The sequence below is a fragment of the Magnolia sinica genome, chromosome 18 (genome assembly GCF_029962835.1).
Source record: "Magnolia sinica isolate HGM2019 chromosome 18, MsV1, whole genome shotgun sequence".
Lineage (NCBI taxonomy): Eukaryota > Viridiplantae > Streptophyta > Magnoliopsida > Magnoliales > Magnoliaceae > Magnolia > Magnolia sinica.
In genome coordinates this window covers 30,781,651-30,808,118 of record NC_080590.1, presented here as the reverse complement: position 1 = coordinate 30,808,118, position 26,468 = coordinate 30,781,651, and the positions used below count along the sequence as shown (strand labels likewise).

Genomic DNA, 26,468 nt, shown 5'->3' with positions numbered 1-26,468 from the left:
AGAAGGAAAATAGTCCAACTCACTATAAGGATATCGCAATTTACATAGATTTCCTCTCTTGAATTTGGAATACAATGAAATTCAAAGTACAACTCAAAATTACATTCAAGTTGAAGTATTCCATTATAATAGTAGAGATTTTAAATTTTCAGCTGTGTTTAACTAATTTCAAAATCATGTTTGGCGTTTCGATTTTAACTCAAGAGAAATTCTATAATATATCAGCCACGGTTCAATCACTGGACTAAAAGCAATACTCTTAGAAGCCGGAAATAAAGAATCATAAGAAAGTAACTCCATATTGCACTCGCTCATGTGACGTAGGCACACATGCTACAAACGTGCCATGTAAACTTCATTACAGACATTGCATCCACTCGATATGGTATTCCCATTAACTTATAAAAGTTTTCCGCTCCGCTATGCTTTCATTACTACACGTACTCCTTTAAAAACTTTAAGGACCCGATTAAAACATATAAACTTGCACCCAAGTGCCTCCAATGCCCCAAGCGAGATCAAGTTCCTTTTTAAGTTAATAGTGTGTCTCACCTCTATTAAGATATGTTTCACCCCATCAAACATTCTTATAAGCACTAAATTAGCATCAACAACCTTACATGCAATGTCATTGCCCATAAACATATATCCACTATCACACTCGTTGTAACCGGTGAACTAATCTCGCTGAAAAGTGATATGCTATGGGGCCTCTATATAAAAAACTCAGATTTAGATGCGATTATAACATCATCACCATCAACTTCCTCATTGAATTCCACTACGTTGACTTCCTTCGGCATATTAATAGATTTTTTTCTCTTTTGTGCCTTAAGATTTCAACAATTATTCTTCATGTGCCCTATTATTCCATAATTTCATCACATTATCTTACTATTTCCTTTCGATTTGGATCTAGACCGAAAGTTTCCCCTCTCTCATTCAGAATTCATTTCCCTGATAACCAACGCATCTATAGATGTACCCTTGCCACTATATTTCATTCTCAACTACTTCTCATGAAGGGCTGAGATGACAATTTCAGCATTGACAGTATTTCTACCGTGGATCAGAGTGTTTATGAGATTCTTGTAAGACGGTGGAAGTGAATTCAGCAGAATTAAGACTTGATCTTCTTCTCCGATCTTAACCTCCGCATTTATCATTTTATAAAACAATTTGCTGAATGTACTCATGTGTTTATTGATATCAGCCCCCTCTATCATCTTAAAATGATATTACTGTTTCTTAAGATATAGACGACTGCTCAGGGATTCATTTATGTACAAATTATCTAGTTTCGTCCATACCCATGTGGCGGTCTTTTGATCTAGGACATTGTAGAGAACATTATTCGCTATACATAATTGAATCAAACTTGTAGCATTCTCATCAAGTTTATCTCACTATTCATCAGTCATAGATGTAGGATGCTTCGCTTTATCAAGGAGAGCATGTTGCAATCCTTGTTGAATTAGAAAACCTCTCATCTTAACCTTTCATAATTCAAAGTTGTTTTTACTGGTGAATTTCTTCGTTTTATACTTAATGTTAGACCCTTTCGTCAACATGTTTCATATTAGAACTCGAAAACTAAAGTTTGCTCTGATACCACTTGTTGGGGATTGCGTGAAATCAAACTCGAATTCAATCAAACAAAACGAAATTAAACACAACACAAATACACAGAGATAACATGATTTTACGTGGAAAAACCTTTACGGGAAAAATTATAACATAAAGCGACAATAAATCCACTATAAAAACGAAATTACAAGAGATGAATGGACTTATTGATTCGAATAACTCCAAAATTACTTCACAAAATCCTAGCTTTGCTCTCCCTCTTGCTCTAAAAGCCCCTTGTACGTTATTAACCATAATTCCCTTGTTTACAACCCCTTATATAAAGTTACAACCGAATTAAAAAACAAAATACACATTTCCACAAAATCGCGTGCATTTGTCAATAGGACATTCGATAGGATCAACAACCATTGACGGCTTGTCAATGGGATGGAATATCACTCCAAAAAATGTCCAGCGAACAACTTAGAATTTTTTGAAATTTCTCGATAGGATTGAATGGACTGTCAATGGGATCGAGTGGTATGTCAATGTCATCGACAGACCTGTTTCAAATACATCGAAGACATCTGACAACAAGATTGTATGTATTGGTTCGGTTGGTTGCCTAAAGCACTTCATTGAATGTTGTTTATATATCTCTACGTTTTATTGTCAAAGGTTATAGGATTGTATTCCAGTTAGACTCGGGTTCGTCATCCATTGATTTCCTTCTAATTTAAAAAGAATTCACTTCTCAGCACAATGTATTCTCCGTGAAAGTATTGTGTGAGACGACATTGTTATTATGATTTTACACAGGTGACATGCTGTGGAAGGAAATAGGGTCAGAAGATATTCTCGTGCCATTCCATTGTGCCGCATGGCCTGCCAAAACAAGTATAAACAATAAAGTGAATATTTTTCATAATCCAATACAATTTAATATTTATGTACTCTGGAACTCATCACTATTAACAAAAATAAAGAACATTCAAAATTTAAGAGGGTCACAGCAAAAGAAATGATATGATTGCAAAATTTAAGAAGGCCACAATATAAGAGACAGTATGATTGAACGTCCACCACTGTAACCTTTTCAGGCCCACGTAAGTGTTTTTATGAGGCTGGTATTTTGTCTTCCGTTAATCTTGATAGAGATGACCCTACGAAACTTGTACCTTAGCGATCGCGCCGTCGCCGCGGTTCTAACGCCGCGACTTGTGCACCGAACTGATACCCAGGTCAGAAGATATGAGCCTGCGTTCATTCCGAAGAAACGCCGCGCATTGTGAATTTCGAGAGAATTTCTACAACATGTCTCATCAATCAATCAATCAATGTCAAGTACAAGCCATACCCCAAGTACAACAACTCATCCCTCCTTTTTCCATAAGTCAACTCTCTCTCTCCCCTCACCATTCCCCTTTTATAAATTTTTAAAACAATCTTACTTCCTCATCACTTTTCCTTACACCCACCACTCCATCCATCCCTTTCATCCATTAAATCTCCATTTCTCTCATTTCTTAAAAACTTTCTCTCAAGCAACAAGAAAATCTACACGTTCAAGCCTCCAAACACTCTCTCCCAAGCCAAGTGTGGCCCACCCTCTCATCTCTCATCCCCACCATCAAAACCCCATCAACCTCCATTAAAATTGAAGGCAATGAGCTAAGGAGGCTAAGGGATCAAGGATGAGTGTAATAGGTGGGTGATCTACCATTGTTTTCGATTTTAAGGGCCACTTGTTGTGGGACCCACATGATGTATGCATTATCTCTCTCTCTCTCTCTATCTATCTATCTATCTATCTATCCCCTAGAATGATGTAGGCCCCACCGAATCGTGTTAAATCTACTCCATCCATCAAACGGTGTGGCTCACCACATTTCAGGTGAAATCCACCGTCCATTTTGGGATGGTGGGAAGTCCCACATGCTATATAATATATTATGTTTATTTTATATTAATATATATATATATATATATATATATATATATAAACATATATACATGCATGGTGGGCCATGTACATGTGGGACCCATCATGGCGCATGTGTTGTATCAACGCTGTCCAGCGTCCAGGGATGCTGGACGCGGCTCCACCATGAAGTGTGAATTGACGTGAGGGGTGGGTGGCTAACAGTGAAGTGTGGACTATTCATAAAAGCCCCACCTTGATGTATGAAGCAAATCCACGCTGTCTATTCCATTTCTCAGCCCATTTTAGGCGTTGAGCCGAAAAATGAGGCCAATCTGAGTATCTGGTGGGCCTTAGCATGGAAAACAATGTTTTATACCGTTGAGATCGACTTTGATATTTCTATTCACCAAAAACCCATCGAATATTGGGTTTGATAGGTTTGTATAGAGCCATGAAGATCAATGGCTGGGTCGGATTCCGCTGATGTGGGCCCTACCTATGAAAATTCACAGAAAAACCATATATATATATATATATATATATATATATATATATATATATATATATATATATATATATATATATATAACTATAACTTCTCACCTAAGTTCATATATACAACAGCCTGCTGCCATTGACACATCTTCATGACGTCCAGGGGACGTGACTTGGGAAGAAATGGGCAGGGATCACGGGTCCCAACCATGGGTCCCACCAAGTTGTGTGTTGAACATCAACACCTGGCACTTGATGGGTCCCCTTTGAACATGGGGCATCCCCAAAAATCACCCGTGTACCATGCTCAGGTGGCCCACATCACAGGAAACAGTGGATTGAACATCTGCCATTGAAACCCTTCTGGGTGTCACAGAAGTTTTGGATTATTATGAAATTTGTTTTCCCACTTCATCTGGGTCCATGTGACCTCGTCAACGGTTTGGATGGCATATAAACATTATGGTGGGCCCCACATGGGACCCACTGATGTATGCATTATACTCCCACATCGTCCCAGGGTGGGGCGGCTGGTGTACTTCACTCCAGTTACTGGAGTAGCGTCACCAAGTTCTGTGGGTCTCACTAGTGGGCCCTAGGTTCACTTATATTTGAGTGTGGCCCATTTGATATACGTGTGGCCCGTGTGATGTGACCCACTTGCCATATGAGGGTCTATTGTGATGTATTCAAGGCCCACTGGTGTGGCCCACTTGGCGAATATAAGGCCCATGTGATTAGGCTCATCTTGATGTAGTTGTGGCCCATCCGTTAGGGCCCATCTTGATGTATACAAGACCCATGTACATGAGGCCCATTTGATGTATTGGAGGCCCATGGGTTAAGGCCCAGTGGGATGTATATGAGGCCCATTATAACGTGATTCCCCCATGGTTTATGTGTTGACCTTTATAGTGGCAATGTAACGTCTCGGAAAAACCCATACAAAGACCCAAGTACCACCTCAGGCAGAAATTACCCAGGATCAAAACCTTTAAAAATTAGGTTAATGTTAGCAAGTGTTAAACTAGAGTGTTTATGAAATTAGCACTAATCGCTTTAAATATGATCTGCAAGACTAAAAACGTGCAGAATCATTGACGCTACATTACCTTGAAATCTAGAATCCATCTCAAAACCCGGTTGCTCTCGGGAGCACACCGAAACTCCGTATCGGACCTGGACAGCATATCGAAAGTCCGATTACCCCGAAACTATACAGTTATGACCGCATTACTGGACTTAACAACCCCCTCAGAAATCAAGTCTTAATTATGTCTAGAACTACACAACTTGAGCCCGGAGTGAAGAATGTGAGAAACGTGAAAATATTTAGAAATAAAAATTTGAATTTAAGTAATCTGAGTCGTGTCGCTTGCGGACCAAATATAAGGATTCAGACCGTCAGAATCTAACCCAAATACACCCTCGGATCAGGAGAAATGTCCCTCACATGTTGATGTACTTGTGGCCCTGATCGAGTGACCCTGACCGCTGAACTGAAACTGGTCCGCCACGGCTGATCTATGAATTCGATCAGAACGAAAACTCAACCTAACCTAGATCCATGGTCAGGGAGCTTAAGTCCGACCGCACGTGGAAAAGGGGCCACCAGAAGTGCTCCGTTGGACCGGAATAGTCCATATTTGGATATAACCTAAGTATACCTTGGCCCTGGGGCCATTCCCATCAAACCTGGGCCTATATAAGGACCTTAAACACTCCCTCTCATATGTCATACGAATTTTGCAAACCCTAAGGGAAAGAAGAGAGAAAAGAGAAGAAGAAAGTCAGAAAAAGAGAGAGATAGTGAGAGATAGATGTTAGGATCTTTCCCTGACGCTCCACGTGCTTAGTCACCACTCCTGTGTCGCTATACAGGCGATACCAATTCCGTTATTAGATAAAAAAATCTAACCATAATCTGTTTTAGGGTTTCAGATAGTGTAAGTTATGAAATAGCTAACCTAATTTATGTTATAGGTTGCCAATCTACCGTAGACAAAGACTTAGCTTTAAAACTGAGTTCGTTACGAGTCTACCGGCGAAAGGTGCGGACTATAAACGTATAGGTTATGGTTTTCAAGGCTTTCAATGTCGGTTAATGGTTTATTACTGATGTGGGTGCAATTTCACATGCCAAATGCGATGTTTGTATCGCGTTTCTGATATATATGAACTATATTGAGTTTAGTGTATTCCATGTATATGTAGAAAGTATCGTATACGTATGGAATTTGAACGTGTGTTTGCCATGATTAATTGTCGTATGTTTATGCTAGTTGTATGTGTAACAACTCCTTGGCGAAAGGATTTGCCCTAAGACGTGCTATCACCAACATACGTCATGTATGTTGGAATGTGTAGTCTAAGTGTTTGTAGAAATGTTTGAATGATCAAGTGTGTAATAAATTATACGATATATGGGCGTTGAGAAGAGATTTTCAACTATCTTAACGATGTGTATGATTTCCTCCATGTAACTTACATTCTTTGTCTGTTTTACTTAGGGACTGCATATGTGTGAATTCATGTTTAAGTTGAAATCCATCAAATGCTCACATGCTTGTATGATTGGAATTGTTGATCCATTACTGTCACATGCTTGTATGATTGAAATTGTTGATCCATTACTGTTCTGAATAGCTTGTATTTTTATCTGTTATAATTGAATGTGTTTAGGACTATGGAATAGTCCAGGTAATTGGTAACAGGCTTTGAATAGGTGGCTGAGGTTGTTTCGCCACATAGGACGTGATCGATGAATTTGAGCCGTACTTGGGATGTCGGCAGTGGTTAGGCCACACGGAGTGCTTACGCACTTCATGTCGATTAACTCAACGTGCGCTTGTACTAGTCGAGCTCGTCAAGTAACCCGATTGACCCGATGTATGTTCACCATGTATGGACACTACTGCTTGAATCTAAGGTACCAAACTCACCAGTGAAAACCCCTTTAACCTTGGTACCTCGATCCGCCAAGACTAATGAGCCGGACATGGTGGTATGGGACACCGTGGTGGAGCTGTCGACCTACGCTGGGGTGACGAGCCTCCCCCTAGTGTCCAGTATGAGACACTGTATTCGAGTTGTCAGCCTACACCGATAAGGTGACGAGCCCTTTGTAGTGAACTCGAGCGTACGCTAAGACTGCATAGAGGTGACGAGCCCTTACGTAGTAACAGAAGTACACTAGGCCTGCACTGATAAGGTGACGAGCCCTTTGCAGCGACCTAAAACTGTAATATCGTATGAGATTTACTAGGATTGACGACCCTAGATTGGATCATTATTTGAGAATTGATATAGGGGAGGTACCTTAGCTTCTCAATCCCACTGTATGAAAGGGACTAATAATAACTCGATAATCATGCTCATTTCATCGCACTGCATGTGCCCCGGGTTGAAGAGCACAGAGGGAAGAAAACATGCTGCGACCGTAAGATGGTGTCGCACGAGGGAGTGTAGGTGAGGGCATGCATCATGCTTACATTTCATCCTTGCATTAATAAGAGTATCTAGGAATGTCTGATATGTCTGCTTTATCATTACTGCTTGACTGAATTGATAACATGTTAACATTTACTCTATGGTTCCACTGAGTTGATCACTCACTCCCACGTTCTGGGACGGTATTCTGAACACCCATCAGACTCTGTCTTAGTTGCAGATAACAATGCGACTCAGGAGGTGGAGCCCGATTACTATGACGATCAGGATGAGTTCTCATATATGCAATTCTCCGGTGGTTTCACTTGGGCCATCCGGATCGACGGGACTTCAGGGTTATACTTGTAGTGGACTATCACATTTTTGACGTTTTGTATTTTGAAACAATACACGTAATTATTGACCTGACAATGTATACATACTTTGGGGACCTATGCTGTGTTATAACGCTATACGTATTTGAGTAAGTCTTCCGCTTGCGTATTACAACTGTCCCTAGATTATGTTTTGCTACTTTGGCTTAATCTCATTCATGTTTTATGCACTAATATAGACAACATTTAATCATCATTAAATATGTTGCATAAGTGATGCGTTGGAACTCAGGAGTTGGGGTTTTACTCGACCCTCGATTTTCAGGGCGTTACAAGTTGGTATCAAAGCATGATTTGACGTCCACATTGTATGGATGATGTTGGTTAAATGTCCGCATTGTCACTCTCCCTAAGGTCCATTGATAAGCACATAATTGTAGTGTGTAGGCAGTCTAGGTCCATCTTCGTTATGATCAGAGCCTATTACCATATAACATGTTTAGTATAGATCCATGATTCATGATCATACGCATCATATGTATGCCTCGATATGAGGAGTGACTGATTATAGCATATGCCTACGGGTGAATTGTTTATGGGCTCCCTAATAGGCGGGGTTGCCCACATGAGCGCGCGTACACGCATGATTGTTGTATATTTGGTAGGGTGATTCATGCACTTACATCGTATGATTGTGATTATTATATGCCCTAGCGACATCAGGGCCACACCTCCATATACACATCGTGGATGACCGGATTGGATACCGAAAATATTGTTTCTAGCATCGAGGCGTCATAAATGTCCCTGGGTGAAAATCCCTAAACCCGATGGTACCAGAGGATGACTCCAACGTCGAGACCGAGTGGATACACGAGCGCGCGAGGGCCGTATACCAGTAGGCCACGTCTCCCACTGTGTCATGGTCAGTTGGAAAGGGGTGTGACCTTACCCGCCTGAGTGAGGGGGCAATTTCTAGGTTGAGTTTGACCAGCTTGAGGAATGGGTCCGCTATCGACGAGCCGAGCCCGATATTGGCAGGCAGATAGTGAGGTCTCTTCCACTCTCCCAGTTGTGCGTTCGGATAGGGGCGGCAAGCTGGCGTAGAGTGTACTAGACCTCGGTGATTATCCAGACTGAGAACCGTACTGATTTGATGCTCTAGTGAGGAGTTGCATTGATATGTGGATGTGGATTGGCATGCTTGACTTACATTATGCATTGCATGGCCTTGATATGGCCAATAACATTTATATTCTGCACCACATAGCCTTGGTATGGCTGATTGCATTCATATACCCATTAACATGTCTTCGCATTACTCTGACCTTGCATTCTGAACACGCTTATATTGCGCACACACTTACACCACCCTCTAAGCTTTCTATAAGCTTATGCACGATTGATGCGTGCAGGTGACGCCAGGACGTAGCCATAGTCTCGTCGTGGTTGGAGCGTGCAACCGAGCTTCTGGAGTTTTTGTTACTTTCATTATATTGTATTTCCTTTTCATACGCATTGTACTTAAAGTTTTTGTTCATAGTGGATTGTGTGATGATGTTCTTATGGTTATTGTTCATGGATTATGCTTATGATTATGGTCATTACAAATTAAATTGATGATTAGAAATCCTCCTTGTAGCATCCCAGGATCGAAACTTGGTGTATGGGTGCTGGGAGCCGAGAATGTGGTACTACGGAGGAAATGATATGATTGCAAAATTTAAGAAGGCCACAATATAAGAGACAGTATGATTGAACGTCCACCACTGTAACCTTTTCAGGCCCACGTAAGTGTTTTTATGAGGCTGGTATTTTGTCTTCCGTTAATCTTGATAGAGATGACCCTACGAACGGGTTAGATGGCTTATGAACATCCGGAAGGTTTTCAATAATGGCTGTTTACCCACATCATTTCCTATGATGTGGCCCACTTAGTTTTGGATTGGCCTTTTTTTTTGGTTCAATCCTAAAATGATCTTTAAAAACATATGTACAAAGTGGATGATTCACAGTAACATCAAGGTGCGTCCACAGGGCTTTTGCAGCTTCGGATCTTTCTCTTTTGTGGAGCTATTTGATTGCTTGATATTGATACACGGGTAAGTAGGAAAAAAAATAAAATAAAATCCATGGCCTGTATTAATTCACATAAACCAACTAAATTGAATAAGATACTGTATTCAAGTTACAGCCCAAAACTAAGACTAGTTGCACAAAATCTTAGTGGACACTTGTTTGCTGAAATAAGACCATTGAATATTTTACATTATTAATTGTCCAAAATATCTACTTATCAGATAACTAAATAAGCCTAATTCTTAGGTCATGATACATCTAAATCTATTCATATATTTTGGACAATTTAATTTGTATCACTCACACGAAATGTGTGTGATTTTTAGGAAAATTTTGAACTGCCCGAGTATGAGCATCAAAAAAGTCTTTCCTCTTTTGCTAAGGTGGTGAGGTTTGTGAGAAGAGGTCGAGGATTCCGGGGATTCTTAGAATTCTGGGAATGGGAAATGCGTGGGGAGAGAGAATTTCATGGGAGGAGCTATGAGAGTTCTTGTAAAAGGAGAGAGATTGTTGAAAGAAGGTGAGAATATCTTTTTAAAGGGAAACCCTCCAACGGTTAGAAGAATCTAGCCGTTGGAAAGGACTTCGATTTATGACTCATTCCCCACATGAATGATAGGTTCTTGCAAAATGCCCTCTTTTCAAAGATTCCAAATACACTCAAATCTAATTACCCCCAATTCTAAACTCTCAAATACCCCTAATTCTCCCATTCCAAGTTTGGTGTAGCCACTCTTTGAAATCTTGTGATTACAACCATATTCATCAACACATCTCATGACGCTAACATGGCGTTCCAAGGGTGGACCCTGCCCGCTGCTGTTCATTCAATTACTGTTATGATCCCAGTGGTTTAAGAGTCTAGCTTGACAAGTTCCATCAGTCAAGGAGCTTTTGCCATATTTGGGTGCAAAGATTGTGGGGGCCACCGTGATATATAGGTCATATCCATGCTGTTCATCCATTCTGCTGGCTCATTTTAGGGCATGAGCCCAAAAATGAGGAAAATCTAAAGCTCAAGTGAACCGCACCACATTAAACAGTGGGAATTGAATGCCTACTGTTGAAAATTGCTTGGGGGCTACAGAAATTTTGGATCAAGCTGATTTTTATGTTTTCCATTTATCCATGTTTGTATGATCTTATGAACATGTTCGGTGACAAATAAACATCAATATGAGCCCTAGAAAGGTATTAACTTTCAACAGTTGAGGTCCATCGGGATCACCGTTTCATGAGGTGCGGTCCATTTAAGTTGTGGATTTGCCTCATTGTTGGACGCATGACCTAAAATAAGCTTGTGGAGTGGATGGACAGCATGGATATAACATATTCATCATGGTGGCCCCCACAGTTTTTGTGCACATAGAAACACATGGAATTCAATTAAAATTCATATGATTTTCGAGGCAGTAATTTCTCCAAGAACCAAACAATTGTAAAAAGTAATAATGGCCCATTTACAGGGCATTTACAGGTAATTAGGAACATCAAACCGACCTTAAAACACAAAACAGACCACATAAGTGGTATTATTTTATCGTATGGGTGGTCACAGCCAAATCGTTTCTGCACAACTCCTTACACCAAGCATGGTAAGCCCCACCAACCACGATTTGGCAGTGCACCCAAACACACCTTATGCTACAACTTTGGGTAGGGCTCGGAGAACTGCGTCTCTTGTGGGTAATGCCGGAATTGCTCCCTTCTCTGTGACTGTGAGAGCACCGCACACGTTTGCGAACCAGAGAGCTTCCCTTAACTTCTTCTCATCCTGCAAATGGAACATAACCATTGAGAATATAAATCTCATTACCAAAAACATTTAAAGTAAGAATCCGGGTTACAAAACTCAGAATGAAACTATTTCAGTCATTTCAAAAGGAAACTTTCATCCTAAAAAGGGCTAAAAGTATCACCTGAAAGAAGTAGTGATTGCACCTGACATAGATAGGTTTCGTCGATGAAGCCCTAAACAGCCCAATACAGGAGATATGGCCTAATTTTGAGGGTGAGGGATACAGTACGCTGAAACCGATATTCAATACATGTATCCCACTGCATCATTATTATAGCAAGAGCTTCACTAAGCTCACATGCACCTCTAGAGGCAACACAATGTAGATGGGGTTGATCACACAAACCACCTGATGCATGTAATAATGGATGGTGTACAGAAAGTTAAGACTGTTTTGTTGGGCTCTAATGGTCTGGATCACTGAACTGTGTGTCTGCTTGTACAACTTTTAGCTTCTACGATTGCTGTTCAATGGATAGACCATGCCACAAAAATCTCCTAGATTGGAAGACAAGCCACCAATCTTGGGTTTCTTGGGGCAGTCCATTGATGGTGAAGGCCGATAGACCAATTGTCGGGATCACTAAACTACAGCCCCACTTGTCCACACTGAAAACTGGAGTAAACTATGCATCCCCGTGGATTCAGGATCCTATAATTCCACATATAGCTACGTTGCAACTTGGGTGAGTTGAGTCAGGTCGAGGGTCAACCCGAGCCTGACCTTAACCCAAGAGTAAACTATGCATCCTGTGGATCGAGGATCCTATTCCACATATCGCTAGGGGTGCAACTCAGGTGAGTTAGGTTGGGTTGAGGGTCGACCCGAGCCTAACCCAACCTTGAGAGGAACCATGATGCAGGACAATTAACCACTTGCTCTAAAAGCTCGAACCGATAGAGCATGGTGAATTAATCCCTTTATCTCACAGCCCAGGCCCCACATCTCATGGGTTAGGACCTCGGCCGAACCACCCCCCTCGAGGGCCCCGAATCACATGGGTACCGCCTCACATGAGCCCCCCGACTCACACGGGCTGCCCACCCTGAGTGCGCCCCTACATCCCACAGGCAACCCTACTCAAGCCCGGTGTGAAAATGCCCCTGCATTAACCCAACCCGCAACCATAGCTGACATGATTTCCAACTCTAGGTGCCCAACCAGAACTCAATCTGAATTCCTCTAGATTCAACCCAACCTGACCCAAATACATGTGATTATTAACTACCCAACCCAATCCAACCTGCACTTGCTCAACTAGAACCCAACCTGATTTCAAATCAGGTTGGCATTGTCCAACCTGAACCCGAACTGGGGACCCGGACAACCCGACCCAACCAATCCAAATTCAGGTTGGGTCAATCAGGTTCAGTTTGACCCAGACCCTAGTTGCAGCCCTACATAGAGCATATTGCAAAAAGAAACATGTGTAATTAATAATCACAATACATGGCGACAGACATCATACAGGAAAACACACAAAAAGCAGTCAATAGCAGAACAGAGATGGGAACTACAAAAAAAAAAAAAAAAAAACTGCCTGGTATAGAAAAAATGGATTGACGGAATTGGGGAAGTGCAGCTAGAAGACAGTATTAAGCAGATTAAAGTGAGGTATTAGATAACAAGACACAGACAAACAGTTCCATTCAAATTCATGCAAGACCGAGTGTACCTTTAGCAGATCAGGGTCAGAAACCAAAATGCTAAGTATCCCGCTAACAAAGGCATCTCCAGCACCTGTGGTGTCCACAGCTTTAACTTTAATAGCACCTACTCTACCCTTAAATTGCTGCAAGAAGATCACAATCCATGTTAAATAGCAACTGATTGCACACAACACCGTGATTTAATTCAAGGGCCTGTATGGATTGCAAATTACATCAGTAATGGAATGTAAAATGTCGTTATTATAATTTTACCATGGCCAAACCAAACACGTGAATTGTCGGTCAAGTACAATGTTTTCAGGAGACGGGTTAAAGGAATTTGTGATCATTGCAATTTTACTTTACATTACATTACAGTGGAAATCCCGTATCCAAACAAGCACATAAGTATGTTTCTCTGATAATTTGACATTGAAGAAATGGAAAAGTTTCATCATTACAATTTTACAATAATAAACCAAACACGGCTCGTTGGTCAAATGCAATGTTTTTAGGAGAAAGGTAAAGGAATTTGTAATCATTGCGCTTTTACATTACATTACATTGCTGAGGTAATTTGCAATCTAAACAGGCCCCAAGGGTAAATGGTTAGCTTTTCAGGGCTGTCAACAGGTCGGGTTCTGGTTTGGGGATCTTGCTCGGTCCAGATCCGGGTTTGGGCACCCACTAGATCGCTATTGGATCTTTTGTTCTAGGTTTCTTGTTGGGTTCAGATCAAATAAGAGTATTTACATGGTAGGGCTGACTCAACGTACAAATTAAAATCAAACACGTGACTTATGTGTCGTGTGTAAACTAGGGGGGTTGGCATCTCTCTAAATATGAGCTCATTTGCTTAATTCTAAAACAAAGTCATTTTTTTGTTTTTTTTCAAAAATAGATTGTTTAATAATGGTCTGATTTTATATCTACTAATTTAGATATAAAAGGTTTTACCTCTTTCTTCTTCAAGTATAGATATGTACTTTTTTTTAAAAGAGCTTACTTTTCTAAAGTAGGTAGACGTTTTAGGGCTTTTTTGGGACAAGTTTGTCTCCGAACTTTTTAAGAAAATCCCATATTATCCTCCTCTTCTCTTTACAATCTCTCCCGTCATGTTGAAGGTAGGCTCACATGATGAATGGCCCATAATAAAGGTGGTCCACACACGATAGATGGTCCATATCAAAAGTGGGACCCACATAATGGATGATGAACATTGAAGATGGGCCCAAATGATGGATGGTTGACATCAAAGGTGGTCCCACATGATGAACGACCCATATTGAAGGTGGGCCACACACGATAGATGGTCCACATCAAGGGTGGGACCCACATGATGGATGGTGGACATTGAAGGTGGGCCACACATGATAGATGGTCCACATCAAAGGTGGGACCCACGTGATGGATGGTGGACATTGAAGGTGAGCCCACAAGATACACGGTTGACATCGAAGGTGGTCCCACATGATGAATGATCCATATTGAAGGCGGGCACAAATGATGAACAATTGAGATCGAAGATGGGACCACATGATGGATGGTGGATGTTGAGGTGGGCACATATGATGGACAGTTGACATCGAAGGTGGGGCCACATGATGAACAAGCCACATTGAAGGTGGGACCCACATGATCGAAGGTTGACATTGAAGGTGGGCCCACATGATGAATGATCCATATTGAAGGTGGGGCCCTACAAGATAGATGGTATACATCGAAGGTGGGCTCACATAATGGACAATCCACATCAAAGGCAGGCCTCGCATGATGGATGGCCCACATCAAAGTGTGGCCCTATATGATGGATGATCCACATCAAGTAGGCCCCACCTGATGAATGCTCCAAATCCAAGGTCTTGCATGGTGGACGACCCATATCCAAGGTGGCCCAACATGATGGTCCACATTTAAGGTGTGCCCCTAATGATGGATGGTGGACATCAAAGTGGGCCCCACATGATGGATGGCCCGCATCAAAGATAACCCCCACGATGGATGGTCCACATCAAAAGTGGGCTGATGGAAGGTGGACAAAGGTGGACCCTGCATAATGGACGATCCAAACGAACGTGGATCCCACCTTTGGTTGCCCATTCCTCTTGATTGGATGATTTTAGCCATCCAATCAATAGCAAATAATAATAATAATAATAAAATTTGAATAGCTCACAATGATCATAATGGAGTTGTTGCAATTTTTTAAAATGATAGCAACTACCTTTAAAAAAAAGCTCTTCTTTGAATGTTTTAACAAGCATGCTTATTTCAAATAAGAACTTTTTTTCAGTTTTGAAAAGTGATTTTACCCAACGAGCTTATTGTAAAACAAGAACTAAAACAAAATATCATAATTCTCTAGCTCTTATTAGACTAGACAAGAGTTGCCAAAAACAGCCCCGTCTTACATTTGTGCGGATCAGGAAACCTTATTCTATTGCTAGAATAATCAATATTATATTTCATATAATACAATATTACTATTAAAATTAGCTGGACCTAACCCGACTAGATTTTAACCAGATCCAAGTTCATGAACCGACCCAAACTGACTAGACTTGAGTTTTAACTAGGTCCCAAGAGGTGAGGCTTGAACCCGACCCGATTTATTAATGGGATCAAAAGATTGGATTTATACCTGTTAAAATAGGGCCTGGTCCATTGGACCCGCAGGTCCAGTACCTGGGGACCCATTGACAGCCCTATAGCTGTTAAAGGCCCTTTTTTTTGGACGGGCATCTCCAGTTGATCAGAAAAGGTAGGCACTATCTTCTCAGGCACCATTCTATGTGTATAGCTTGAATCAATAAAGTAGCATGAAAAACTCATTTCAGTGTATTCACCATAATACCATTTTAGTGATAAAATAAGATGCGAATCTACACTTAATATATGATCTAGTAAGAGACCTACGTCTCATGCATGCATTGAATAAGTTCCATATAAAGCAAACACTATCTTCTCTGGCACCATTCTATGTGTATAGCTTGAATCAATAAAGTAGCATGAAAAACTCATTTCAGTCTATTCACCATAATACCATTTTAGTGATAAAATAAGATGCGAATCTACACTTAATATATGATCTAGTAAGAGACCTACGTCTCATGCATGCATTGAATAAGTTCCATATAAAGCAAACACTATCTTCTCAGGCACCATTCTATGTGTATAGCTTGAATCAATAAAGTAGCATGAAAAACTCATTTCAGTATATTCACCATAATACCATTTTAGTGATAAAATAAGATGTGAATCTACACTTAATATATGATCTAGTAAGAGGCCTACGTCTCATGCATGCATTGAATAAGTTCCATATAAAGCAAACCTTCAACCAAAAAAAAAGAAGACAGTACAGGCTTCCTATGCTTCAGCAAACATACAAATTCCTGAGACACAGGACTCTGTGTATGTGGGGCCCAGGGTTACGTGATCCAGCCTGTTGATCTGATGGACTTCACTGTGGCTGGGGGATGCCCCAACAGTCTCTTGGATTATTAGATCATAACCCTTCAATTCCTGGCCTGTCCTATGTTTAATGTGGACCATGGCTGTATATTTTCTTAACTGTCTCAGTAGACCACTGATTCAAGGATAAGAATCTTCCAATCTGGAAGATTCAAGGGGCGTCATTCACAATGGAGGCCAACAGATCAACAGTCTCGACCACCGGACCGTGGGCCCCACATGTACAAAATCCTGTGCATGAGCAAGCTGTACATCTGCTATCACTTAAAAAATCATGGTTACCTTGGTGTAGTATCTGCAGCCCTCTGAACCTTCGCTTATGACAAGAAGCTTGAGGTTTGGGTGAAAAAGCTTCTTAAAGATCACATCATCATCATAAGGATCATCTCCCTCCGTCAAAAATCTAATTTCCTCCTCACTTACCTGTGAGGCACCGGAAAAAAATCCAACCACAAAATCATCTTATAATAAAGATACTGCTATTTCTGTTGCACTCTAAGATAGCTGATGTGATTGTAAATTAATAAGTTTGAAACTTCAAATTAAAATTGTTAGATTCTAAAGAAGTTATACCTTAATTATGTCTGCTTGATCCCAAATACTCATGATGCCACACCGAGCAGCATCTGCTGATGGCCATAATGGCAATCTCAAATTGGGATCGTAGGACAGAATACTACCAGATCTTTTAGCTATGTCCATTGCAGCAAGATGCGTCGATCTACTTGGCTCCTCAATCAAACTAATCGAACCATAGTGAAAAATACTCGCCTGCATTGACAATTATCAAAGAAAACGAAGTTTCTAGACAAAATCAACTCCAGAATGGGTGTGAACAGGCTAGGTTCAATACGGGTTCGTGTTGGCCCAAACCTGACCTGTAACACATGGGCCCACGCCCAAGGCATGCAGAGTTTCCTAGGGATGGACCTGACCAAATAGAAATTAATCAGGCACCATGCTGGACCCAATATTTGAATTCTAGCTATAATGGACTGGACCCCACCTAGCATAGCATGCAACCTCTATGTATGCGTATGCATTAGTTGTAAATATATTTTATGGTCCGGCCCAAATCAATTGACAAAGAAGCCATGATCTGAGCTGAACTGATGACCAGCTCAAGCCACCAGGCATAGGAGTTTGGGCCTGAATCAGGCACATGGTGGGTGGGTCAGAGCAACCCATCCTATACTCCTATGTAGTATCACCATAAAAGTTCTTAACTTCCAGCATAAGGAGGCAAGGAAGTAACAAACAATTATCAAATACAAAATAATACAAAAAATTGGGCCAATCTTACCTTTTTAATGAGATCAATGTCAAGTTCTGATTGGCGAAAAAGCATATCTGCACTTGGATTGCGGAAAAACAAAAATTCACGCTCACCATCGGCTCTAAGGGTAACAAATGCCAGTGCAGTTCGTGCAACAGGGTCAAAACGCATGCCAGAATTATCAACATTGTTTTCTTTCAAAACTTCAGCCAACATGTATCCGAATGCATCCTGGCCTACCTGAGAATACAAATTATATGGGATTCAACAGTGAAAAATGTATTGATGTAAGATGCACAAGCAACAACTCTTGGACGGCTCCATGAAGGATTGAAAATTTCAGGTTGTTTGAATAAAGTTCACAATCACCCATAAAGGCTCCAAAACAAATAAAATATTGAGCTATGTCACATGATGGAGTTAGACATGAGGTTCAGACACGAAAAATATGTTACAAAGCCATCCAACCTATATTACAATATTAGAATAATATTATAACATTAATTGGAATATGCTAATATGTTTAATATTGAACACCATGTTCATAGGATTGGTGAAGCTGAAATGAGGATGTTGAGATGGATGAGTGGCAAGATGAAGAAACATAGAAAAAAAAAAAAACTATAATGTGCTCATGGGAAGCAAGAAGTAACACCACTAGGTAAAAGATGAGGTGAAGTAGACTTAGATGGTTTGGCCATGTCCAATGGAGACCAAGAACTGCATTGATTAGGAGTTGGTTCAAGTTGAAGGCTCCAATAGGGCAAGGGGAAGGCCCAAAAGGATGCAAGTGGCAGTCATAAGAAAAGATTAGATGACCTATAGTTTAATTGAGGATACGGTCCTTGATACAGTGGAATGGCTGAATACGATTCATGTGGCCAGGCTGAATTAGTTGGTACAAGGCTTAGATGATGATGACAATCATTATTAATGTATAAATATCTAAATGCACATACATAATAGATCTAGGTAAATCACAATTCACAAAGAAAAGGTCAAAGTGCTTTCTCTAGCTCAAATGTCAACACAAATTTCCGACACTGGTATACAACAAGCCAAGACTTTTAAGGTGAAGTTATATCTGCACAACATACACTCATTTTTTCTACTTTGGGTATTAGTAGCACATATTTTTGTACTACTCTAAAACTGAAAACAGTGATATTTATCAAAAGCATAGGGTGCTTATGTAATTTCCCTTCATAAAACAGAGGTTTGCAAGCTCCACAAGCACCTCTCTAAAGACAACCCTTTAAATTAAGCATCCATGCTAACATGACAACCGCGTTGGACATGCTGAGCAGTGCATAAGGTGGACCAAGCCATCAAGATGAACATATGCAAAAATCAAGACAGTCCATTCATCAGATGGCCCACATACGTTCGCTGAATGTGAACCATTGGCAAGTATTTCTAAAACATACTCTTTTTTCATAGGGTTGACTCACTAATTGAAGGACCAATTTGGGTTTAGCCTATGTTCACCTTAAAGGTGGGACCACCTTATGCCTGCCAGGTTGGCACATCAGCTGCATGTAAAAGTCAGAGCAGAGAGAGTGCATGTGGAGCTAGCAAATCACCCTAAAATGCACCTTGTTATGTAGACCTTAAGTAAAAACATACAACATAAACATGAGAATAAGAATCAGTCATAGTGGTGTAGCAGGGGAGTGGTGGAAAGGGGGAGAAAGAAGACCACTGACGTCTTCCCCAGAATAGTCCTTTTCGCCCCATATAGAACTTTTCGGTCTGATTTCTTTCAATCCTGACTGTCCATTAAGTCATCTGCAACCTGTTCTACATTACATAGGCATAAAAAGAAAACACGAAGTCTAGAGTCAATCAATGCACCTTCCCTATGAAAGCTGAAGAACCCCCTAATCTTGATATCCCAACAGCGACATTGGCAGGAGCTCCACCCGGAGCTTTTTTAAATGCAGGTGCTTCTGCAAGTGATTCTCCACCGACGGTTGGTACAAAATCAATCAACATTTCGCCAAAGCAAACCACAAGGGAACTTTCCCTTTGATCCCTTGAATTATCAAGAAGAGCTTTAGAGAAACCTGAACAAAACCAGTTGCTCGAGATTTAGTAAGGATCTAATAGTCAAGTGTTTGAATTCCCCACATCCATGCAAACAGTGTACATAGGTTCTCAATTCTGACAAGTGGGGCCCATGGTTTGGCAATCCAGATCATTGGTACTTTGAGTCCCACTGTGGAAACAAAACATACTTTATAAATCTCCCAGATTGGAAGATCCCAACAACTAATATTAGGATCTTTTTCAGTTGAATGTGGACCATTGTTGTATTTCTCTTCATGGAGAAATTTGAAGCATAGTCCATCTGCCTTGGGACGATAACAATGGTCTAGATTGCCAAAGCATTGGCCCCCCTTGTCAGAATCGAAAAACCATGTATATTGTGTAAAGATACGGGCGATGTATCATATATTCCTCTTAAATTCACAACTCAACTAAAAAAGAGAGAAAAACAACAACTAAATCAATGATTTAGTGGAGTCTGGTGTCTGTGTTTTTGTTTAGTCAATGAGATTGATGTGTGAGTCAGGAATTCCTAATCACTGTTTGTGTCCTCTTCTATTTTTATTTTTATGAGGGGGCCTGTCGGATCGTTCGAAAACACATGATTCCATTCCATTAGAAGTATCTTCTGTAGATCATTTACAATTCAGCCAACTCTACCACCGCAGTATGCTCCATTGTGTAGGTTTGTTTCCAGAGGTATCATGAGATGCCCGATCAAAAGAAACATATTTTGTTTGATCCACAAATGCTATAGGTGTGTCCAACCTTTCAGTAACTTAAGCTGCTGAGTTGGTAAGCCGTATCAAATCATCCTAGCCATCCAACGAAAATGACCAACTACAACCAATGGTCAATTTTTAATGGGGGTCCAATCAGACAATGAGGTCATCCAAGAGAATGATTTTTTGGTGCATCCCCATCCACCATGTGGTCCACCATATGGACGATTTTGATAACCAAAGGTATCTACATTTGTTCTTGGGCCGGCAAATGCTTGAAAGAATATGGTGTATTTCCTGTAAAATTTCATGATAGTCTGTCCACAATGTGCGACTACTACCTAAAAAATGTTGATTTTACTATATCAGGTGCGGAAACAAATGGCTTGTAACCAGTGTTTGGGCATATCAGTCATGCTGAAAAATGAAACAATACATGGCTTATTGAATAATGTCAAACTATACAAGCCTGTATGGGATGATTTATTTATTTATTTTTGCTAAAAAATCAGAAAAATAACAGATAATGGGAAAAAAAAAAATGTAAAACACCATAATGTATCACTTTTCAGTATTACTTTAACATGTATTTGATGGTGTCTCAAACAATAATTTTTCTGAGTGTTTTTAACATGTATTTAATGTTGTATCTGACTATCCTTTGATAAGAATGCCGTAATTGGCATGAACTTCTTCTGAAAGTGAACTGATTAGGCCCTAACTGAGGGTAGGTATAGAAATTTAGGTATCTATAGTCCATCTCTGGCACTATCTTGCATAGCCTGTGGGCCAATGATCACAAGGACCATCCATTTGTGAGGTTGTATGTGAGCCTCTGAAAATTTTATTTTCAATGATCGACATTTTCTAGGCATGTAGATTCATCCAGTGTAAAATTTATCCTGTCGCCTGGCTATCGTAGAGACCAAAACTTGGACAGTTTAGATCATCAGGTCATATCTAAATGCAGGCCCTAGTGGGGGATAGATGAAAATGATCCTTTGACCATGGCACTCTTGCTGCAAAGATCACAAAGGAGCAGAACTAACTCTGCAAGGGGGCAGGGATTAGGTGAGATCAGAGTAACAGCATGTTGGATGAGGCCATGACAGTAGGGCCCACCTTGATGTATGTGTTGTATATCCATGCCATCCATCCGTTATTCCAGCTCATTTTAGCCACCAGCCCAAAAATGAAAGGAGATCTAAATATCGGGTGGGCCACACCACAGGAAACAGGGGTGATTGACCATTAAAAACCTCATATGGGCCACAAAAGTTTTGGATCAAGCTGATATCTGTGTTTTCCCGGTTGGATGGCAAATAAACATTACGGTGGGCCCTGGGAAGTTTTTAATGGTAGGCGTTCAATCACCACCATTTCCTCTGGTGTGGTCCACCTGACATTTGGATCTGCTTAATTTTTTGGGATCATGCCCTAAAATGATCTGGAACAACGGATGGACGGTGTAGATATACAACACACACATCAAGGTGGGCCCCACCGTCATTGGCCACACCTAGCAAGCTATTACCCCAACTTCACCTAATCCGCGCCTGCTTAAAGGAGTAGAAGTAGAATCCTACTCACTTGCACAACTGCCAGAGTGGCAAACGTGTGTGATCCAGGCCATTCGTAGCCGATCCCTTCGTTAGAGTGTCAAGGGCCAAAATCAAGCCAGCATACGGGGAATAAAAAAATGGACGGCTATGAAAAGCTAGCCAACATTTCACTTTCAACGCCCAAACATGGCCACCTGAGAAGCGAAGTAGCCTGCCATTTTGTTAGGGCAAATACGCGGCAGGGCCGCTGATTAACGGCAGGGATCTCACACACGTGTACAAAATCTTGGCAGAATTCACTAGAACGAAGAAATGAAGGATAAAGAACAAGCAACAAGATTCCCAAAGGGAATCAACCCAACGGTGCTTGATTTACTTAGAGAGAAAACAACGGTCGACATCACATGCTGTTACAAAAATCAAATCGCGGAAGAAGATTAAACTCGAAAAGAAAATCCAGAGGCGCACCTGGAGTGGAGTTGGCCATGTTGATGCTAACGTATTCTAGATGGGAGAAAGAATTGGAGTGGGTGCGCAGGATAAAGAAAAGGGAATTGACGGGGAAAGTGCGGAAGAAGACGACGGACTCTAAACAGATACAGCGGTGTGACGTAAGTTATTACCTGCAGCCATTATTTCCGGACGCGGATTGGCTGGTGACACCTACACCAACCAGCTAACTGATGGAAAATGCTGTGGGCCCCACCAACCCATACCGTTGAAAAATTATTGGGCACCCACAGGACAGTGAAATCCCATTTCGGCGTGAGCGTCTGAGCGTGTATAAATTTTAAAAATAAAAATAAATAAATAAAAGAACACAAGTATTAGCTTGAGCCAAAACTTGTGGCCCTACGCAACTTTTCAACCTGTAGTGTGGTCCACTTGAGCTTTGGATCTGTTTCATTTTTTAACTCATGAACTAAAATGAGGGGGTAAAATGGATGAACGGTATGGATGAAACACATACATTGGAACCCAATGGAGCTTTTTTCACCAGCTAGTTGGCTAGTGCAGTGTCACAGCCAATCCGCGTCCCCTTTTCTCCGCAGCTGGCCACGTAGGCAGAATATCGTATAAGTAAGAAGGTGGGCCACACCATCATGGTCTCTTGGCCTGATGTACGTTTGGTACGCAGTATTTTAAGAGCAGGGGAACATCAATGAGATATTTTACGGATAGGATATTCTGCGTATCTCACACATCAATGAGAAAAAAGTAGCTGTATCATAACTTACGATACAGCCGCTTTATCGGATTATTCTAAAAAAAGGCTTCTCCATCCGACTCGAATAACGTGTGTCGCCGGCGGCTGATACCACGTGCTGAGTGTTCCAATGTTCAGAACCGTCCATGTTATGAACTCTATCCTACGAGATACGCGTGGTCGGGAAAGTCACACGGAATGTTTGATTTTGACCATTAAATCCTGCAGATGAATTTAGAATAATGAAACGAAGATTTCCAATGGCTTGATTTCAAGTGCAAGAATCTAGGGTTGAGATCATCGATGAAGTGTGTTAATAGGAGAATATATTATTTATGGTAGTAAATAGAATATGGACGGTTAAAATCACTGGACCATTTCAGCATGTGCGCTTAATTGGGTGGAGACATACAAGGGGACGCGAGTCGCCGCATGGGCACTTGGAGCTCCTACCTCTCTGTCTCAACCTGACGAGATTCCACTTCCTGCTCCGGATTTTTGGACGTGGGTTGACCGTGACCGTCACCGCGACCATAGAGATATTCCCGGGGCAGTGTGGGGCCCACAGATATGTCCATGGCAAATCCTCTTCATCCATCTGTTTTGCGAGACTACATTAGTACAAGATTCTAAAATTCAGGCAGATCCAAAACTCAGGTGGGCCATACCACACGAAACAGTGGGATTGAATGCATAGAGCCTGTTCGGGAGCGTGGATTTGGAACCTGGATTGGAAACCCCCCAGATTGGCAATCCCCCCGTGTGTTTGGCACCCTGGAGTATAAATCAACTTTAATTCAAAAATACATATGCATGATATATTTACAGGGTTTGAATTTAATTACTAGATCAACTTTAATATCCCTAATTAGTGAGATATTCCAAGTCTTGGATGGACCACAAGCACAAGATCATGTCTAAGTGACTAACTAATGATTTTTAATCATTGATTAATATGGACAATGTTTGGATAGTGTTGATTTACATGGATAATGTTTGGACGGTGCTGATAATCATTAGTAGGCCATATGTGCAATAGAATGATAGTGTACAGTGACACGCATGTTCAAATATTGAAATGATTTTAGGTGTAATCTAAGCTCTCGCCGTGGATTGCAAACCCCCTTTGGGATTAGAAACCCCTTAAATGTAAAACCTCCATTTACTTTATGCTGCCAAATAACAAGGGGATTTGAAACCCCCTCCAATCCACGGTGCCAAACAACCCCTAAAGGGTGATAGAAGTTTTGTATCAGGATAATATTTGTGGCTACAGTTGATCTGAGTGGTATTAACTATATCAACGGTTTGGATGGCATACAAAAGTCATGGTCAGCTCCATGAAGGTTTCAATGGTGTATATTTCTGTCCCCACTGTTTCGATGGTGTGGCCCACCTTAGTTATGGATGTCCTAACGTCTTTCAAAATAGATGGTTGGGGTGAATTTGTCAGGTGCATCTTTGTGGACCCACGTAGCCCAGGGCACAGGTACCTCTATGTGCCCAGGGTCACAAGCAAATCTACTTCCGTGATCTTTGGACTCGGATTCGGTAGGTACCCCTTAAATACCGATGTCTCAGTGCTGGATGTGGGTCCCACCATGTTCTTGTTTCACCATGCTGTCCACCTACTTTTTCTAGCTTATTTTAAGGCACAAGTTTAAAATGAGGTAGATCTAAATCTTAGGTGGACCACACTAGATAAAACATTGGTAATTGGCTACCATTAAAAACTTTCTAAGGCCCGTTGTAATGCGTACTTGTAACCCAACATGGTGATCACTGATGAGGTCATGTAGACATAGATGAAGGGGAGCACAAATATCAGTTTTTTTTTTTTTTTTTTGTTTGTTTTAAACACACGCACACACACCCCAACACACTTACACCTTAGTAGAATTTCACCACCTATGGGTACTCGAACCTTGATTGGGTGTTGAAACTCACTAGAGTCTACCACCGGAGCAGCTTAATCTAAAACTTCCGTGGCTTCTAAAAGTTTTGAAAAATTTCCGAAGGTATACTCCACCTTTTATCCATCAGCTTTTCCAAACGCTCCCAAACTTTACTTTTCCAAACTAAACCATTCTGTATGGACATACTATTTTCGAACAAAAATACTCTTGCATTCAGCATGGTTGCACCATCCATTCTGTAGATCTATGGCTACGGATTATAACCGAGGAATCTAAAGGTTGGAAGTGCTTCGATAGTTATTCGTGGTGGAGTGCTTCGAATAGGTTCCCACATCCCATCCCAGCAATCAAACTCCTTCCTGACCCGGCTCACCTGCCTCTGAATGACTGCTTACTCGAGGAATCGAAAGGTTAGAAGTGGGATGTGGAATGACTTTTTGGTTGAGTGAACAACTTATAGGCAGTCGGAGTCGGTCAACCAACACCAGACGATAAGCCCCTTCGGGGGGTGGGGCAAGATCTTTTTCTGATTCGAGGAGGGGATTACTTGTGGCTAGGGCCAGGTTTCTGTTTATTGACAAGGTAGGAACGCCCCTCTATCATTCTATAAAAATTTCTTTCACCTCCTCCACTACGATTGTTTGGGCCGGTAGCCCTTCCAGATATAGAGGCAAATGCAGGATTATTTCGTATCATTATACTCTTCCATCCGCAGGTGGAGTGGCTTCCACTCCTTCCTCTATTGAAGGGGAAGGTTGAAGAGAGTCAAATAGGGGTTGTTCGCCCCCTTTAGCTTAAGGCTCTCCCCTATAGCTATTGCGCTTATGCACTTGGGTGCGCTAAAATACAAAAGACTAGGGCCCTTCCAACTAAATATGGATAGGCACCCAGCTTCAATGGAATAGCTTTATGTCAAAGGAATAGCCTTATGAGGTATCGGTGCTTGATGAAGAACGGAAGAATGCGGTATCACCACCTGAGTC

At 41.1% G+C, this 26,468-nt stretch overlaps 1 protein-coding gene across 2 annotated transcripts; it reads right to left on the bottom strand.

Moving 5' to 3' along the window:
- Positions 1 to 11,196: 11,196 nt before the first annotated feature.
- Positions 11,197 to 22,952, bottom strand: LOC131233024 (probable fructokinase-7). Of its 2 annotated transcripts, XM_058229588.1 has the most exons (7): positions 22,831 to 22,952; positions 19,884 to 20,095; positions 18,057 to 18,269; positions 17,327 to 17,524; positions 17,036 to 17,176; positions 13,306 to 13,422; positions 11,197 to 11,605 (listed from the first exon to the last, which is right to left on the bottom strand). In XM_058229588.1, the coding sequence occupies exons 1-7, from the start codon at positions 22,847 to 22,849 to the stop codon at positions 11,471 to 11,473; spliced, it is 1,035 nt and encodes a 344-aa protein (XP_058085571.1). In that variant the 5' UTR covers positions 22,850 to 22,952; the 3' UTR covers positions 11,197 to 11,470. The 2 variants fall into 2 exon arrangements, with proteins under 2 accessions (XP_058085571.1, XP_058085572.1); XM_058229589.1 differs by lacking the exon at positions 17,327 to 17,524.
- Between the last annotated feature and the right edge of the window lie 3,516 nt (positions 22,953 to 26,468).